At 32.5% G+C, this 20,385-nt stretch overlaps 1 protein-coding gene across 1 annotated transcript; it reads right to left on the bottom strand.

Moving 5' to 3' along the window:
* Positions 1 to 787: 787 nt before the first annotated feature.
* LOC140451442 (perlucin-like) lies at positions 788 to 12,425 on the bottom strand. Its single transcript, XM_072545249.1, has 4 exons — positions 12,267 to 12,425; positions 8,224 to 8,309; positions 6,354 to 6,462; positions 788 to 1,057 (listed from the first exon to the last, which is right to left on the bottom strand). Exons 1-4 carry the CDS (start codon positions 12,343 to 12,345, stop codon positions 819 to 821), a joined length of 513 nt encoding a protein of 170 aa, XP_072401350.1. The 5' UTR covers positions 12,346 to 12,425; the 3' UTR covers positions 788 to 818.
* Positions 12,426 to 20,385: the final 7,960 nt, after the last annotated feature.

Raw genomic sequence — 20,385 nt, 5'->3', positions numbered from 1 at the left:
TTACGGGTTTCAAAGTTATCCAGACAGCTCAATTTTGATCGCTTAAATTGGTGTCTTTAACACCAAAGCTGGAACATTTAATTTTTTGGCAAAATGTCATATTTTGAGACGAAACCAGGATTTGTGTAAAATCAGATGATCCACGAAATCGTGTACTTAGAGAGCACAAAAGACAAGTAAAAACGGAAATTACAAGATCTGTTAACAGATATAAAGGAGGAAGTGTCATGGTCTGAGGAGGCATTATGATCAGTAAAAAAATCCTTCTTTAATTTTCATTCAAATAACTTTGACAGCTGGTAGGTATTTTATTTTGGTTCTAGGAATTGTAGTTAGTATATGGTGTATTCTATTGTACCTAGTTAGTATATGCAGGCGCATGATATTGCACCTAAAATACCTTTCGGATACATAAACTTGACTTTTTCCGTCTTGTAGCAGTGCAATAATTCAACCAACATCTACTGTACATAACACCATATCTTAATTATTTGCATAGTCGAAAGCTAAATTACTGTTTAATTAAATGTTTTCAACTTAGAAGATAATCAGCGACCACAGAAAACAACAAATGTTCGCAATAAATATTTAAATTGAGACGCAATATGAAACAGTGCATGAAACTTCCAATGAATTTTTATTTTCGAAAATTTATAAGGTGGCCACTTTTTTGCCGTTCAGTGTATATGTAGCAGCGAGAAATACGAAGGATAGGTAACTTTCTAATAGAAAAAAAATTCAATTATTGTAAAAAATAATTCTTTATATAGGTACACTAAAAGATAACTAATGTAAGACAATATGTATTCTACAGATTATCAAATTTTAGATTCACAAACAACGTGTAAGTCCTTATTTTGATTTTCGTCATTCCATAGGATACCATCGTGTGGATTATATCTAATTTCAAGACACTTTTCATTGTCCCTGGCATTGTCGGGCTGTTTTGGCATCCACTGGAAGTATTTTATTGGTAAACCTGTTCCCATCCATACCCATTTGTCATCAGCGAGAGTGGATCCTGATGACCAAAATCGATATTCATCATCGCCTCCAACTAGAATTAAAAAACGTGTGTAAGATTTTTGTTAAAAAATGTTGATATAGTTTAAACAAAATGTTGCGGATGTTTGAAGTAGTCTAGTTAACTATAAATAAAATTTACACTTTATTAAAATAACAAAATTGATTTTTACAGACTTTCAACAAGGTTTAATGCATTAAAAAGATCGAGTTTGTTTTTGTCTACAGCAAATAACAATGAACAGAATTGTCGGAAATATAAAATTACTAAAACATGAAATGAAAGATTTTGTAACAACTAAAGTCATAGATAAAGATAAACAATGTTACTAATTTTTTTGTAATCGTACTTTGGGGCTACTAAAAAATAGTAATTATATTAATTTTTTTTTAATTATCTTAGGCGAATGCCATACTCCTTTCCACCCGTGCCTACACAATTGTGTAGGCTATTTTTAACGTACCCTCGTATACGTACAGCGCAATTTTAAACGTTCCGAACGAGCGACGATAGTTGTGTAGGTATCACAGAACAACGTTGAATCATGTCTGGACCACGTGCTTTTGGGTTAGCGGGATATTAGTAGAGGTAATGAATTTTGACAAGAGCTATGAGTCATGCTGATGCAGTACACAAGTTTACTTGTTATTTACAAGGTCATAGCTCTTGTCAAAATCCATTACCTATACGAATTAGTTCTTCACGATGGAAGGCCGAAATTTTCGTTAAAAACGTAAGTATGTTTTTTATAGTAAAGAAGCTTGTTTCTTTTTAAACCAGTGTGTTACATTTAATATTAGTTTAACCAAATAATTGCAATTTTTTCTTGTTAAATTTTAACATAGTTTTTTTAGAAAATTAACTTTCTATTTCTACTTACACATTTGTGCAGGTTGGGACTAACTGTGTTTTTTTTTATTTTTTATTTTAGATTTCTTGGACAAGCAAAAAGATGTCGATGAACTTTTTAGGATGATGGATGAAGACTCAGAGGTAGAAGGTTTTAGCGACGATTTGGATACTGACCCTACATGGCAGAACTACAGGAACCTACTAGGATTCTGGCAGAGAGCGATGACGAGTCGGATAGTAGCTGCCAGGAAATTCAGCCACCAAACGAAAAGTTGGTAAGAAACGAACCTATTCTATATGAATTTGAAAATGAACCACAGCAAAATCATGAAAATAAAAAAAAAGAAGAACAAAAATGTTCTTGTTCAAAAGCCGTTCGTTTTACCAGTGTCGAGGATAAACCAAAGAAAGAAAATTTGTTTGCAAACCAACACGGAAATATTGAAACTCATCTAAAATATTTTTTAAGATATTTTCCAAACGACATTTTTGACCAAGCAGCCTTATATTCTAATACGTATTCATTGTCCAAAAAAAAAAGGGAAAGCATTAAATACGACAGCAGCTGAAATCAAAAAACTGTTCGGAGACCATTTGCTCTTTGGTTGTACTCGGTATCCTCGTTTATCCTGGTATTGGAAAGCTGGGTTAAAAATATCAAGTGTATCTGATGCTTTACCCAGGGATAGGGTTATGCAACTGACAACCTGTCTTCACTTTGTTGACACAAATTCTCTCCCGGAGAATTATCAAAATAACAGGCTATGGAAAGTGCAACCTGTCATAGATGCGGTACGAAATTCATGTCTTCAATTGACAACTACAGCATTGACAAACAGATCATTGCTCTTACTGGTCGGTGCTCTTTACGTCAATATGTAAAAGGCAAACCACGACCAGTAGGATTAAAAAATTTTGTACTGGCTTCATCAACAGGTGTGGTTTTCGATTTTGAGATATACCAAGGAAAACAAACTCCTCTTTCAAATGCGGAATATAGACTTGGACCTTCTGTAGTCTTGAGATTAACAACATCATTGTCAGAAGGATCGTTTTTGCACTTTGATAGATTTTTTACTACACCTCGCTTAATAAATAAGTTTTGTGAACTAAAAATATATGGAACTGGAACCGTAATGAACAATCGCATCAAAGTTAACTTTGTGCCAGATAATCTTCTTTAGAGAGATCAAAGTGAACAATTTTGCTGCAAAGAACAAAATATGGTGGCCGTTAAGTGAAGGGACACAAAGTCTGTAGTTTTATTGTCGAATGCAGCTGGAGTTGATTCTTAAAGTATAGTAAAAAGGTGGTGTAAAAATGAAAAAAAAAATGTAGAAGTAACATGTCTTGATATTATTAAATCTTACAATGAGAATATCGTAGATCAACAATCCATTTTTAGATATTGCGGTAGTAAATTCTTGGATGCAATATAGAGCTAACTGTCAAATGAATAATATTCCAAAACGTAAGGATCTCCTATCCTTTCGAACGGAACTTGCAGAAACATTACTGGCAACCCCTACGAAACGATATTTTACTAATAGTGATCAAGAAGAGGAAGAAAGAGAGCCTTCAACAAAAAAACCACAAAACTATAGGGCTGCAATGCCAGCTGAAGATAAAAGGTTGGATAGCTTTGAGCATTTTCCAACTGTAGATCAGCTAACTACAGCCATATTTTGCGGCAGAAGCACTTGCAAAAGTAGAACTCAAGTCAGGTGTTTAAAATGCAATGTTTATTTCTGTCTTGCAAAGGATCAAAATTGTTTTTTGTGTTTTTATACACGGTAGATTTTATATTTTGCATTACCTAAAATAAAACCTATCAAAAAATTGTGTGGGTACCTTTTTTTTAACACTGTGTACGTAGATTTTTTTAACTATTTTTTCTATTATAAGTAACCTCCAAGTATCATTTGCACTAAATTTTACCAAGTTCTAAAGAAAAACTTATGTTCAAATCTGAAAGGGATACAGCTAGTAACAATATGGTAATATTATCTAAACAACATAAGGAAGATTGTCTAGTATAATAAAAAACTATAATATAAATATTAAACTTTAAGGGCATCACAAATTTTAGCATTAAAAAATTGTTAACGATAAATCTTTGAAGTAAACTGGTACATTTTTTGTACCACTAAAAATTAGTCACATTTTGCACAACGGTTCATAAAACGTACCACCTAACAAAATAAATTTATCGTTTGGCACAGCGACAGCTAAAATGTACCACTATACTGAACAACTTAATAAATGAGATTAAAACGCATGCCAGAAATATTTCCCATAAATTTGTGTTTTAAGATATCAGTTGCAATTCTAACAACTTTGGAGTTTAAGGAAATTCTAGTAATCAAGATGATGATTCAAATGAAGACGAGACTTTTGAACCACCGAGTAATGAGTTTGTACTAAATAATGACGATGTGCCTAGTGAGAAAGATGTGTTGAGTGATGAGGATGTTCATTTCCCGACGAATTTTGCGAAAGTTCCTAATCAAAAAAGACAATTTCATGGTCTACACAGCATATTAAAAAAATACTACCAGTAAAAGATTTTACTGATGAACAAGGATTATGTCAGGAATTGTTTCAAAAAGAAGACATCTTGCTTACTCCTTACAGTTTTTTTAATCTGTTTATATAATATTTTAGATAAAATTACTTTTGAAACCACCTTGTATGCAAAACAGAAAATTCCAAAAAATCAAAATAAATATACTCTAATAGTATTTATTGGTCCAAATATGCTAATGGGTATAAAACCACTGCCAAGTTATAAAGATTATTGGAGTGTAAATAAAGATCTTTATGATGACTATATCAGTAAACTCAGGCCTGTAAATTGATTTGGATGGCTGCTAAGTCATATTCATCGAAATGACAACAACCTAATGACAAAAAAGGAGAGAATGAATATGATAAGCTGTATAAAGTCCAACCTTTCCTCAATGAAGTGAAAAGTAATTTTCAAAAATACTACAAAACAAAAGCTCATACAGCCATCGATAAGTTTATGATAAAGTTCAAAGGTAGAAGTCCAAAAAACCAATAAAAAGGGGCTGTAATATTTAAACACTCGCTGATAAAAATGGCTATCTATATAATTTATATATTTATATATAATATATATAAATATATATTTATATATATAATTTATACAGGCAAAACAGACAATGTACAACACTCTTTAGGCAAAAAAGTAGTTCTAAGGTTGACAGAGAACTTGAAGCAAAAAAAACATGTTTTATCCTTTAATAAGTTCTTTAATTCCTATGACTTACAAATAAAATTAGAATACCTCGGATTTTATTCATGTGGAGCAGTTATGTCAAACAGAAATAAGTTGCCAAAATTACGTGAAGATGAGCAATTAAAGTAGAGTAAATACGATTATCTTGCTAGAAGTGATGGAATAACTTTTATTAAATGGCAAGATAGGAGGTCTGTTCAAATTCTTTCTAATTTTAAAGAAGGCAAAAACATATATCGAAAATGTTTATTCCATGTCCTACGGCTTTGGTTGATTATAATCTTAACATGAATTTTGTAGACATGTAACCTGAAGAAGTAAGATTTACGTCTTCTGACCACCACCAGCCAATACGGTCAACAAGAAGAAGTGTGCCCGATGTAGTACTAAAGCACAGCAAATCCGTACTGAATGGATTTGTACCATTTGTAAGGTTCCTTTATGCATCAGCAAAACAAAAGATTGTTTAGAGCAATATCATAAAAAATTATAATTTTTTTACCTTAACACAAAAAATGTTCCTTATTTAAATTAAAACTTTATTTTGGGTGCAACTAGGGTTTAGAATATTAACAGACTTCTGTGCCTCAAAGAGATAAGGGAGGAATAAAACACAGACACTGGTTTTTCGTCTGAGGACCCATCAAGACAGTATTTATTAAGACAAACCAGACAAAGTTAGAGAGAGGAATACTAAAATTCAGTCAGCAAAGCGATACAGCAAGCCAAAAATAATCAAGCACCTGGACCAGATCAGATCCTTGATGAGCTACTTAAACTTTTGGACGAGGAAAACATTACCTTCTTTAACAAAATTTATAACGAAGGAATAACACTAGATAATTGGTTTTAGTCACTGGGTATAACATTACCAAAGAAAAGCAGGTCCACCAAATGCAGTGATTTTATACTAATCAGTCTGATAGGCCACACACCTAAGATAGATACTTTTACGAATTATACACAACCGAGTACTCCTTCTGTGCAAAAGTAAAATGGGTATTAATTATTAATATTTATTACTCTTAATGTATTGCCCTCTTTGTTTATTTTATAACCTGAATATTTTGTGCATTATTTGAAGAACAACGTGAAGTTACATAAAAACTTTAAAATAATGACAACGTGACACATTTTGCAAATACAAATTTAAAAAATGGTACACCTCAGAAACCATTGTGTTAGCTATGTTTTATATAAACCCACAATACTTACATAACAACTTCATCTTTTCAAAAAGAAAATCATTTTCTGCTTCGGTCTCAACGCTAACTAAGTCCATATTAAGTAGTTTACAGTGTTGCATAGCTTCAAACCAGGTTCCCTAAAACAAGAAAATTTGATTTTATTAAATTAGGAAATAAGTTTGTTTAAGGTACAAAAAATTATCCCGTTAGCGCCTACAGTCACCATATGGACTCATATGATGAATACCCCATCAGTGTTTTATAAGATTTCTTAAGTGAAGAACGTTAAAAAATCGAAGTATATTTACAGTACCTTTTTTTGGTAATACTAAGATCAAATCAATTTTACTTATTTTAAAAGATCTTAAAATAGAATGTAGTGTACATATTTTTGTATCAAGATTACAAGCGGCGGATTACATTCATGTAAATATTGCTGAACCCATATGGAACCACTAGGCGGTTATGAAGTCAAAACTTATATTTTTATAATTTTAGTCGACTGACCCTAAAGGAAGCTTTAGATTTGGTATATGTATATGGTATACAGATAAGTTGAATGTTCATCAACTCCATTCAGGGGTGGAAGTTGTATTTGCAGACTCTAAACGACTAGAAGATGCACAATCAGATCGAGCAGCAAGTTAGGATAACCATATGCAGATACGTTAAAACATCGTTCATAGAGCATTTTGTCTTACAAAGATGAAGAGAAAGAAAGAGAAGAAAAATATAGCATACGATGAATCAATTATACGCTACCTTCGGCTTTATGGGAACAATTTATCAGAAAAAAGCCTGTACGATTTGGCTATAAGGTGTAGTGTACAAAGTGGAAAAAACCTTAGATTTAATAAAGAATAATTAAAATATTTTGAAAAAACAACAATTCTTATGGTACAGATGATCGAAGAATTGAGTGACAAAGAATCTCTAAGATACAAGTTTTTCGTTGACAATTTATTCACCAGTTCAAACTTGTTAAGTACTCTCAAAGCTAATGAATACAAGGTTACGGGCACTATGAGGAATACAACTCCTAGAAATTGTCCATATGTTTCCAAAAAGACGATGGAAAAAAGAGCACGACGGGAATATTGTTTGACATTGAATAAGGAAACTGGTATTCAATACGTTCGTTGTGGGAACAAAAAATTGTAACAGTCGTAAGAACATATATTATTTAAGTATTCAGCTGGTAAAAATATAGAAAGATATTCTGCAAAAGATAGCAAGACTACACAAGTACCTAGGACCATATCTTCTTTCGCAGTATAATAAGAGCTTAGAAGAAACTAATCTCATGGACAGTAAGATATCTTGGTAGGAAATTAAGAGCAATATCTCTATAAACAAAAACATATGGGTAATTTGTTTCAGTTATCGAGTTGGCATATGTTCCAAAAAATGGTACTGGCCAATATTTCCGTAGGTACCTCATCGACGCAGCTCCCTAAAATGCTTGGACTTGGGAAAAATAAAACGTTGGGCGTTGTATTTTACGTTTTAAACTTTTTCATACAAATGAAACAAATTAATGAATTTTTTCCATATTTGATATTGCAAAACGCCTAGTGGTTTCATATGGGACCACCTTTTTTTCCAAAAAAGAAAGAATTTTATTTTATTTCGGCTTATATTTAAGAAAAATAAGTGTTTTTCACATAGTTTTAAATAAAATTATTGCATATAAAAAGAATGTTTTTTTCTCGGCGCTAATGGTTTAACAGAACTCGAATGATATCAGTTTTAGGCCTGATCTAACCAAATCGAAGTATGACCTTAACGCGAATGATACGCTTTGGGCAAATAAACTTATTTTAAACTTTAATTGTGGCTTATTTTTATTAAAATAGTAATAAAATAGAATATTAATATATGTTTTACAAATAACTTACTTTAAATGCAAATCCAATATAATATTGACTATTTTCAAATGTCTCTAATTTAACACTCAGAACTGGCTGCTGCACTGATTTAGTATCTAAAACAAACATAACAATGGATTTTATTACTAAGTAATTATAGGTGGAATATTCACAAGTCATAAGTCATAAAAAATACAAAAGGATCAATTTGCATAGGGTAATTTTAATTGCTGTCAGGGTGGGGGCAAAAACAATGAAACATACAAAGAATCATTAGGAAGATACGGTGATATATAAGAAATAACAACCGATAAAGAATGCTGCACTGCTGTATGAGGCCAAATAAAATAAATAAGATAATCACAAAGGCATTAAAAAAATACATAAGTAATTTCTTCGTCTTCTTCCTTAGCTTTTTCCTTTTTAGATGCCGCCTTTCTTCTCGTTGCCACTCATTTCTCTTCATCGAGTCTTCTTTACCTAAACCTTTCTATCTTAAGTCCTCCGCCACATAATCCTTTCATTTCGTTCTCTGTTTTTCTCTACCTCTTCTTCCATCAACTTCTAACAGCTCTATTCTTCGACCCACATAGTTTTGATCTCTACGTTTAACATGACCAAACCATTGCAGTCTTTGTTCCTAAATCTTAGTCACCCCAGTCCTGTCCATAATCAATTCGTTTCTGATCCTAAAACACATCTACCGTAATATTTTCATTTCAGCTACTTCATCTTCTTTTGCTGAATTTTCTTTACAGGCCAAACATAAGAAACTACGTAGAAGACAAGAAACTACAATGCAGAAAAAAAAACTAAACAAACAATAGAACATGAAAGTTTTGAAAAGGAGCTTGCAAAAGGGAACAATAGAAATTAACAATTTAAGAAACAGAGCGGAAAAAGAAACTATACACCGAGATCAAATAATAATAATAGTCAAAGATATATCTACATATAGCTATATAGATCAACACTGAAAGATAACAAAACTTTTACATAGTTGTTGTACACAAAATACCTTATACAAAAAAAAGACATTGAGAATCTACGTACTATTATACAATAATCTTTTATTAATAAAAGAAACAACACATATTAGAGAGATTATTTGAAGTTTAAATAAAATCAATTTTTTTTGTTAGATGCGTTTGGTTTTTTCCCTTTTTTTTTAAATAATAAGATAAATTGCTTATTTATTAAGTGAAAACGAAAAATTTTTAAATATTATACCAAAGTGTGCGATAAAGATTTGCATAAACATAGGCTATATTAAACTAACCTAAAATATGTATAAACAATAGAAGAGACATGGAAAAGTTTAAAATGAAAACAAAGAAAAGCGAATTATTGAAATGCCGTCAACTGTTAAGTAATTCTATAGTAGCATCGTTACAAGGGTAAGCCTGGAAGTCAAAGTCAATAAAGCTATATGTCTCGGAGTCGCATGCTGCTGCGGAATTAAAGAAGGCAGTCTAATAGCTGACTTACCAAGAAAACTGGTAAAAGTGAGCTGTCCACATGCCTGAAGAGAAAATTATTTTATCAATGTGTCTTTTAGTGTTGACATACGGAGCAGAAATACCTCCACTACCAAACTGAGAGTCACAGAGAAGAATGAAGCGATATAAAAAACGAAGAGATTATGAGAAGAACTAAGCTTACTGTTGTGATTGAAAGAATAGCCAGACCAAAAAGGGGATGGACAGGACACATAGCTACAATAACAGAAAGTGATGAACATAGAGGTTATTGCAATGGATACAAAGGTAAGAAAAGAGAAGAGTTGGTCGATCACCTACACAATAGGCTGACGATTTAATAAGACTTAAGATTTAAGAGCATAGCACCTACACTCTTCAAAATATATCTAAATGAGGCACTCTCAGTGTGGAGAAGAAAGTGCTGCAATATGGGCATCCCAATCGGAGATGATAGATTGTACACGATACACTTCGCTGACGACCAAGCCATTCTAGCTGAAGACGAGAGTGATGTAGGCTACATGCTTAGAAAACTGGAAGATGAGTATACCAAATGGGGCCTCACAATTAATATACAAAAAACTGAGTACTTAGTTGTAGGAGAAAAACCAGAAAGCCTACAAATCGAAATGGGAACTATAAAACCAACAGACAATTTCAAATACTTGGGAGTCCAAATAACATCAAAAGCAGGAAGTAGCGAAGAAATACACTCCAGGATTGGCCAAGCAAGATCAGCCACCAGACAGCTACACGGACTATTATGGAATAAAAAAATAACAAAAGAAAATAAAAGAAGAATCTATAAAACAATAATAGAAAGTATTGGGCTGTACGGCGCCGAACTCTGGGAAATAAACCAAAGAAACAAATCAAAAATTAAGACCATGGAAATGAACTACTGGAGACGATGTTGCCAGCTCACTAGACTTGATAGGGTGCGAAATGAAGATATTCGGAGAGAAATGGAAATCGATCTAGACATAATAGACACAATCGAAGCCAAAAGACTTAACTGGTATGGACACCTTCAGAGAATGCCTGAAAATAGATGGCGAAAAAAAATAAAAGAATGGACTCCGCCAACTAGAAGAAAACGAGGTAAACCAAGACGATCCTGGAGAGACGATGTCGACGATGTCGACGATGCAATGACCGCCAGAGATTTAACAACTGAAGATTGCTTCGACAGAAAACGCTGGAAATTAGGATGCGAGAAGGGCGCCAGCTGTAGAAGACTCGTCTCATATATATATATATATATATATATATATATATATATATATAGATTTAAGAAGAAATAAAAACTGGATGAGAGTGCAGTAAAATGGACGGAGTTGGAAACACGATGATGAGACCTATGTTCAGCTGTGGACTTTTAATGCTAGATGATGATGAGTAACCAACTATTTTTTCGGCGTATTGTAAAAATCTTTAATTGTAAAGATTATTACTACGCGCCTAAGAAATAATTGGTTACTACTAGTTTGGTTTTAGGCCCATAAAATATATAATTTCTTAAAATATTAACCATTCATCCAGTGCTTGAACAGTATTGAAAGAGTACCATTGATATGTACCTTACATTTTTAAAAATCATAAGCAGGCTTATGCTTTAATTATTCGCGTAGAATTGTAAATCGGATTGTTTGACATAGAAATACTTAAAATGCTTACGAATCTGTATAAATACCGCCTTGTACAACCAAAACTAAATAAGAAAATATTGTGTGCCAGACATAGCGGCTAAAGAAGCAAAAATTGTGATCAAAATAATAAAATTGTGTCCAAAAATACACGAACATAAAAAGAATACATTTGTTTGTCGTTTTAAAGCAGGAACAAAATCGAATAAGGTAAAATATTAATACAAATGATCTGAACTTTAAAATTGATAAATATTTTAATGATCTAGGAGCAACAGCTAAGCAGTAATAACAAAGTAAAATGAAACAAAGAGGGAAAGAAAATGGAAAACAGATCTGTTTACAACTTAACTGTAACGTTAACTGTTATGTTAAAAAATCTGTCATGAGATTCCAACATTAAAATTTTCGAGAACGTAATACGACTAGCAGTGTTTTAGGTAAATAAAACATGGACACTAACAAAAACAGAAATAAATAAATTACTGATAAGGAATCGCTTAATTGTTCAAGTGATAGATGGTCTTTGTTGAAATAGCAACACACACGACACATTAATGACTATATAATAGTGACACCCATCTTATAAGCAATGTGCTATAGGTAACACTAAATATGGCATAATATTGTAGAACGGCATAATGAAAGGTTGAAAGATATTATCAGAGAGAATCTGAAACAAATGGTGATGAGACAATGGGAAATAGTGTTACAAGAATGACAAGGATATTGCAATAATAAATGCGGTAAAGTCTGACGATTTTAACTTCACTAATAATAATGACTGTGATTTACTGAAAGTAAAGCAATTGCTAGAAAAAACAAGAAAATAAGAGAAAAAAGTCAATATTAGTAAGGGAACCAAATAATATTATTAGAGAATATAAAATATAATAAAATCACTACCTACTAATGTCGGCTTATTTATGTATAAAAGTTATATTACCTTTTAAACCTCGAAAAATTAGAGCATTACTTTTAAAAATTGTTAAGCAGATGCACAAAGCTACCAAAGAATTCTTCATTTTATTAACACAAGTAGTACTGTGATACAATATTACCTAAAAATTTCACGTTGTACGCCTTTTATATTTTTGGCAGTTTTCAAAAATGATAAAGTGGCGGTTAGATAGGAACCGTCTTTACGTAAATTATGTAATATGACGTTATCAAAAATAGAAAAATCGCCAAAAATCTCACATTAGCTTGTTTGTACGATCTTATCTTTTGGAAAGTGGCCAAATCAGTTTTAATACATATCAGTAAAGTGATAATTTTAAGCATTCTATTAAATAAAATGAAACAAATACGAATAGACATCAAGGAGAAACATATTCATGGATTTTTTTTGGCTTAGACTTACCGTCATACAGCCAGATACAAAAGGAATAACATAGTATACATCATTATAATTTACCTAAATGCCCTAATACAAAGTTAGAATAAATCGATAATAAGAGAACAGGGACACACTCTTCTCGCCTAGAGACCTATCAAGGCATTAATTTATATAAGACACAACACTATTTCACGGAGAGGAGGAATTTATACAAATGGTTTAAAAAAAAAGTTAATAAGAAAAACTAAACATTTTTAAGAGAATTATAATAATAATTTGCTGTTTAAAAAGTTAATTAAAGAGTTGTTTACATTTACAGAGCCAAGTAACAATCTTCTTCTTCTTCTTCCTTCTTGTAGGTAGGCTTTAAAGCCTGTTTTTTATTCAAAATTAGCCTCGTAAATTGTTTAAATTATCGCACCATCTTTTTCTTGGTCTGCCAATACTTCTTCGTTCATTTGGTGACTTATCTCCTGCTATTCGTACTCAATCCTCAGTCATTCTACTAATGTGTTCGTTCCACTCCTGTTTCCGTTTTGTCACCCATCCATTTATGTCTTCTATATTGCATGCTTTTCTTATGTTTTCGCTTCTCTAACTATCCAACCATGGGCCATGTGTTCCGTAATGATAAGTACAGTCTGCTACAGCTTATCGTGGAAGGCAATATTGAAGGTAGAAGAGGTTTGGACAGAAAGAAAAAATCCTGGCTAAGAAATTTGAGAGAATGGTTTCAAATACCAGAAGCTGCGAACATAATACATGCGGCACAAAACAGAGAAACCTATCGTTTGATGGTCGCCAACCTTCGGTAGAAGACGGCTCATAAAGAAACTATCCAACAGACTTTTTCCTGATATTCGTCGGAGTATTTTCATCTCTCTTATTTCTAGTAGTCGTCTCAGTTTAGATGTGTCAGGTCTTGCCTCCGCCGTGTATATTAATATAGGTCTAATTGCTGCTTTATAGATTCTTCTTTTTGTGACTTGTCTTAGGTGTTTGTTTTTCAAGATTATGTCATTAAGAGATCCCGCCACTTTACTTGCTTTTAAGCTTTGTTGTCATACTTCTTCTTCAACATATCCGTAACTAGTTATATCTATTCCCAGATATCTAAATCTTGCTTCCTGCTTTATTATTTTCCCATCAATTTCGATTTTACATCGTAGTGGGTGTTTAGATGTTGTCATACATTTGGTTTTTTCTGCTGATATTATTATATTGTATTTCTTGGCTGTTGTATTGAAGATTTGTGTTCAACTGTGGAGCTCGTCTTCTGTCTCGGTGATTAATGCGGCGTCGTCTGCATAAGATAATACTTGAATATCTTTGTTCCCCATTCTGTAACCAAGTCCTTTACGTACTGCTTGTAATATTTCGTCCATTATTATATTAAAGAGAAGTGGGCTTAACGAGTCACCCTGTTTGACTTTGCGTTGTACTGATATACACTGTGTTAGTTTTCCATTTATCTTTCCTGGTGATAAATCCTGGTACCCAAGTAATAATCAATATAGGATATTTCAAGGAGCTGCTATTTTACATTTTAATAAATCATCTATAATATTGTTCTGAAGCTATTTTCTTGTGGCATTTTAAATTAATTACTATTTAAATGGGAATAAGCCAAAATTAAAGGATAAAATACGTTTATTGACGTTTCAATTTCCACTTTGGAAATCGTTCTCAAAATACAAACATTAGTAATTTTAATTAAACGTATTTTAACCTTTAATTGTGGCTTATTCCCATTTAAATAGTAATTAAATTATCTATAAGTTTGAATGAGTAAACTGTATTTTTAGTACAACCAAAAAATATATGATCTAAATCACTTTATTCTCCACAATGCTTACATTTAGGGAGTCGGTAAACCAAATCAAAATGAACGTTATTCCCGCATAATAAAAGTGATAATGAGGTCTGAACACCACACTCAAAAAATTCTTCGTAACAAAAGTAAACTTTTCGAAAACACATTTTCTGAAACTTATTCTGTTATTATGCAGCAAATTCGTTTAAAGGAACTTCGTAATGAGCTTGAGACTAACTCGTAAAAATAATGGAGAAAATGAACTTACGATCAAATACGTGAATGGCTGTCCAAAGATAATAAAATTTGGTGCATAATTTTATTGCACCAAAATTTAAGGATTGGCTTCTTATGTATACGAATCTAAACTCTCTTATGTCCAAATTTAATGAACTTATAAATAGTGTTCAACTTTTAAAACCTCATATTGTTCTTCTAACAGACACGTGTCTTAATTTGTCTATTCCCGATACTATTGTAAACATTGATAAGTTTACTATATTTCGTGATGATAGAGGTACTCATCGAGGAAGAGATCTCAGTTAAACTAGCAATCTATTTTTCTTAATCACTTTGATCCATCGTCAATGTGGGACTCTTTTCTTCATACTTAGCATAATTTCTGATTATACAACCGAACGGCAGCTATCAAAAAATCAACTAAAACCTTGGATTAACCTCTCAGCTACCCATTTAATTCGTTATAAGCCAAAGATTTAACGAGCATATAAACTTACTTGATGATTTTCTCGCCCACCGTAATTTTTCTAACCGAGTCAAACAATCGTTGCTAAAGTTAAGAACAGAATTTAAAGAATCTGTCATTGCAAGTGGTAGAAGTAAAAAAGTTTATCGGTACATTCGCACATCTTTATCTTTTATTCCTCATACCATTACTTTAAAAATTGGCGGATCTTTATGTTCTTCGAATAACGAATCTTCGGAATGTTTCTTAATATTCTTCTCTCAGGTCTTTACAGATGGAAATAACGATACCATTCCTCAAAATAATGTGCCCACATTTGTCTAAAACTTTTGATAATATATCTTTCACACCGGATGCAATTAAACATAATTTATGGAAACTACGCAATAATTCATCACTCCTCAAACAATATGCAGAATATGTAGCCATCCCTATATCTCTCATAATGAATGCTTCTTTTAATCAAGGTTCTCTCTCCTTGTCCTGGAAATTGGGTTCGATTTTCTATATTCAAGAAATTAAAATAAACCTAATTGCAATAATTATCGTCCAATTAGCCTGGTTCCTATTGTCGCCAAGGTCATGAAATCGAATATTTCGGAAGCTATGTCTGAGTTTCTTCTTCAAGAAAATGTCATCCCTCACCAATGGCTTTGGCTTTATCAAAAGTCGTTTAACGATCACAAACTTACTTCATTGTGTAAATGATTGATCATTATCTTTAAACAATCGGCATCCTTTTGATGTAGTCTACTTAGACTTCTCCAAAGCTTTCGACCGTGTTCCAAAACGTCGATTGCTAGTTAAATTGGATCACTATGGTATCCGCGGAAAGTTAAACATTTGATTTTAAGATTTTCTATCCGACAGATACTTTATACTTTGGGGTTCGTGTTGGGAAAGACCATTCACTAGATAAGCCAGTCAAGAGTGAAGTTCCACAAGGATCAGTACTTGAACCGCTACTTTTTTGTATCTACATTAGTGACCATTGTATCCAGTAAGGTTTCCATTTACGCTGATGATACGAAATTTTATATGAATCCAACTACTAACCAACAGGTTCTTCAACACGATCTTGATGCAATATTCAAATGTTCCTCAGAATGGTTACCTCCGCTTCTCATTGAACAATGCTTTGTTTTACATATCGGCAAAAATAACCCACCCATCACTACCGTACTTTATTAATGGACATCCCTTAAATTCGGTAAATTCCCACAACGATCTCGAAATGATAACTAATAGTGACTGAAATCCATCTGATCACATACTCTCAGTGTGTAAACGTGCAAACCCGAAACTGTTTTTGATCCGTAAATGTTTAACACGTATATCTTTAAGCTCTGTTACTAAACTTTACTTAATATACGTTAGACATATTCTTGAGTTTTCCAGGCCAGTGTGAATCCAGATTTCAGTTGCGATAAAATAATACTTGAAAATATTCAGCGTAAAGCCACAAGACTGGAATACGGCCGTGTAAGACCTAACTATGAAGATAGACTATCCATGACTCATCTTACGACATACGAGCAGTGACGTCTTCGAGGTGACCTAATTATGTCCTTCCGTATTTTATAACATAATTTTGGGAACCTAAACACCATATTCACTTTAAATCAAGACGAAAGATTAAGATGCCATCGCTACAAATTAAAGACGGAAAAAACTACTGCAAGGTCCAGGGTGAACTTTTTGGCAAATAGAATATTTAATATCTTGAACAATTTGGATCAAGACGCCATATAGGCAAAAAGTGTTAACATCTTTAAAAATAAACTTGATAGCACTTTATTTTATTTATAGGATTTGTTATTTTAGGACCGCATTATTTATTTATTTGTTCACAATTTTTGTATGATATACTTAATTGTGACTTTAACTGGCATTAGTGTTATAAAGATATTTTTTTTGATTCTTGTGCATAATAGGAGCTCGCTCCTCTGCCCTCAGTTGATATATAATAATAATAGTTTATTATCATTCAAAACCTGTATTTTAAATAAGTGTTTTGGATAACATGCGTGCCCGCATCGTACTTTTATCAAGGAAATTTGGAAATATCTGGCTGAATTAACGAGTATGTATTTTAATTCACAAAAGAGTATTCCTTTCACTCTTAGCACCACTCCCAAAGCAATATTGACTTTCAAGAGATTACTATCAGAAAGCATTACTTTATATAGAATACCGGTATCGGTTAAAAATGCTTTCTTTGACTAATAAGTCGACATATTCATTATCTTCAAATCCTGCATGTGCTTTAATCCAGAGAAAATGTAATCGATCCATTTGGTTAAAAAATTTTTTTATATGTTAATTTCTATAAATGTATGGAAAGTTTTGTAAATTTGGGGGTCCATATTTACCAATAGAATTTAACACTAAGGAGTCAGACAAAATTATAATAAAAAAAAATTATAATATGGACGAAATAAATTTCAGCTACATATAATAAAGCTTCATTTATTTCCATAAATATATTTATACAGCAATACTCTGCTGTATAATTCGAAGTCTCTGGTTTCAGTTTAAATTTCTTTTCTATTATGTCCGGATGGTATAAAAAAACGCATCCGGTTCCATCTGAAGATTTAGACGCATCTGTGTATAGAGTATAGAGCTATTCACTCTTTGTAATTGATCGTTATAGATAGAACAATATTTAAATTTAAATATATGTTTTCACTATAATTTTATACAATAATATCTGTATGTGAAGTCAAAGAGAAGTACGTGTAGTTTTTGAATATGTAGTTCATTTTATCTATATTTTCAAAAAGTACTATATTTTGATTATACGTTTCGCAATGTAAGAGAGATTTTTTTGCCACTATTTATTGATTAGATCATGGCAATCAACTATCTTTTCGTATAGAGATGGATTCAGTAAGTTTACTTTTATTAAAAATTTTTTGGACAAACAATTTCGTCTTCGATTTCAAGGAGGTTCTAATGCTTTCAAATATAAAGCTTGTACTGGAGTGGATTCATTGTCGTAAGGCTAAGTTTTGTAAAACCTTGATTTTGTTTAGTAGTGCATTACTGGCTGATCCATACAAAACACTTCCGTAATCCAAAATAGATCGTATATAAGCTTTATAAAATAATAAACTTACTTCAATATCTGATCCCCACCAAGTTTTATTAATTATTTTAAGAAAGTTTAATCCATTATTGTAACTGTTCAACATTTCTGCAACTTTCTTGTAGAATTTTCTCGTTTCTATTTGTCCGTTATACTTTTCTAGTTCTTTCAGTTGGTTTTCTATATGCCCCTTCTTATTTTTTTTTCAGTATTTGTTATTCGTCTTTTCTCAGCTGCCTATATTCTTCCTCTAGTTGTCTTGTTTTTCGTCCTTGGATCCTTGTTTATGCTTGATTTTTTTCTTTGCGTGGCTTGTGCACATTTCTCATCGTACCAGTCCGACCTTGCTTTTTCACACTTTTGTGTTTCAATCACTTCAGTGGCTACCTTTTCCACTATTGTTATTAGTTTAACGACATTTCTGTCATAACTATTTGAAGCCACTTTAAATCCAGTGTGGTAGGAATTTTTGTAATAAAATAATCGTTAATAAATATTTCGTTTATTATAAATAATATTCTTTTTCTTCTTCTTTTACTATAGACATGACTGTCTGTTTTTCAATGTGCGTTCAGTAAGTTGTCGTTCCATCGTTTTCGTGGTCTTCCTACTGATCGTCTTCCTATTGGGGAACGGTCTCTTGTCGTATCATTCGGCTAACATGGTCGTTCCATTCGACTCTTCTATTTCCCAGTTCTTCACCTTGCATCTACGTCGTATATCTGTACATTTCTCAACATTATTTTTGTCCTCTCTATGTCAGGTCATGTTTCTGCCGTGTATGTCATTATTGGTCTGATGACTGTTTTGTAAATTCTGCCTTTCGTTTCTTTCCCGATAATTTTATTTCTCCATATTGTTTCAATATGATCTGAACTGTATGGATTAAAACTCAACGTTAAGAAAACTAAATATATGATAGTTAGCAAACAAAATTATATACAGGATGACGGTATAAAAGTCTGAAATGGCACACTGAACAGAGTAGAGAAACTCGTGTATCTCAGCAGTAATATCAATGAGAGCTGGGATCTAACCGCAGAAATTAAAAGCCGAATAGAACAAGCCCGAGCTGCCTTTGTAAAAATAAGAAACATACTTTGCAGTCACGACCTTAGCATTGACCTTAGAGTTCGAATGACATCTTACTACATCTTTCCTGTCCTGCTGTATGGAGTGGAAGCGTGAACTCTAACTGAGGCTATCCTTAAACGCTTGACAGCCTTTGAGATGTGAGTATACAGACAGAGGTGAGGTCGACAGAGTTAGAAATGAGAAGGACCTTAGACGGCTGAACCAAACAACACAACTGGTTAATATAATAAAGAAAGGCAAGCTGGAATACTTCGGTTACATTATGAGACACCCTGAAAAATATGATCTTTTACATCTGATCATTCAGGGAAAGATCCAAGGTAATCGTGGTCCTGGTAGAAGAAGAACATCATGGCTGAAAAATCTAAGGCAATGGTATGGAAAATCAACTACATCGTTATTTAGAGCTGCTGTCAATAAAGTCACGATAGCGAATGTGGTAGCCAACATGATTTTCAACGATCGATAACGATGATGGAACTAGAAGAAGAATATTATTTCATTCAGGCAGCCTGCGGCTCTGTTTGCTCTATTCAATTGATCTTTCACTTCAGTTTCGAACTTTTCGTAGGTTAGAAAGTTTCGTAAAGTTAGCAGTTTCGATGCTTAGATATTTAAACTCTATCACTTGTTTTATTATCTGACCTTCCAGTTTCAATTTACATCTTAGTAAATTTGCTGTTCTAACCATGCATTTTGTTTTTTTTTTTTGGGAAATTGTTAAATTTTCTGGCGGTTTTATTAAATTGGTGCAGCATACGTTGTAAATCAACTTCACTTTGAAAGAGTAGTATTGCGTCGTCTGCATAGCAGATTATTTTAAAGGTTAAAGTACGTTTATTGACGTTTATTTATTATAATAAAGATAATTTTAAGTTGTTTTTTTCGCATTTGTTATCATTTTTTAGTTCTTACTTTTTTTATTAATTCATCCATAATCAGGTTAAACAATAGAGAACTCAGGGAATCTCCCTGTCTTATCACATTGCCAGCTTCAATAGGGTCGGTTAGTTCTTCCTCT

Source organism: Diabrotica undecimpunctata, chromosome 9 (genome assembly GCF_040954645.1).
Source record: "Diabrotica undecimpunctata isolate CICGRU chromosome 9, icDiaUnde3, whole genome shotgun sequence".
Taxonomy (NCBI): domain Eukaryota; kingdom Metazoa; phylum Arthropoda; class Insecta; order Coleoptera; family Chrysomelidae; genus Diabrotica; species Diabrotica undecimpunctata.
Note: the sequence above shows the minus strand (reverse complement) of the source record. Positions and strands in the feature narration are given on the sequence as shown.

Excerpts from the sequence above, each read along its gene's own strand:
- LOC140451442 (XM_072545249.1), bottom strand. The coding sequence starts at position 12,345 with ATGAAGAATTCTTTGGTAGCTTTGTGCATCTGCTTAACAATTTTTAAA. Across the intron at positions 8,310-12,266 it reads AATTTTTCGAGGTTTAAAAG|ATACTAAATCAGTGCAGCAG; the intron begins GTAATATAACTT and ends TGTTTGTTTTAG. Across the intron at positions 1,058-6,353 it reads TGAAAAGATGAAGTTGTTAT|TTGGAGGCGATGATGAATAT; the intron begins GTAAGTATTGTG and ends TTTTAATTCTAG.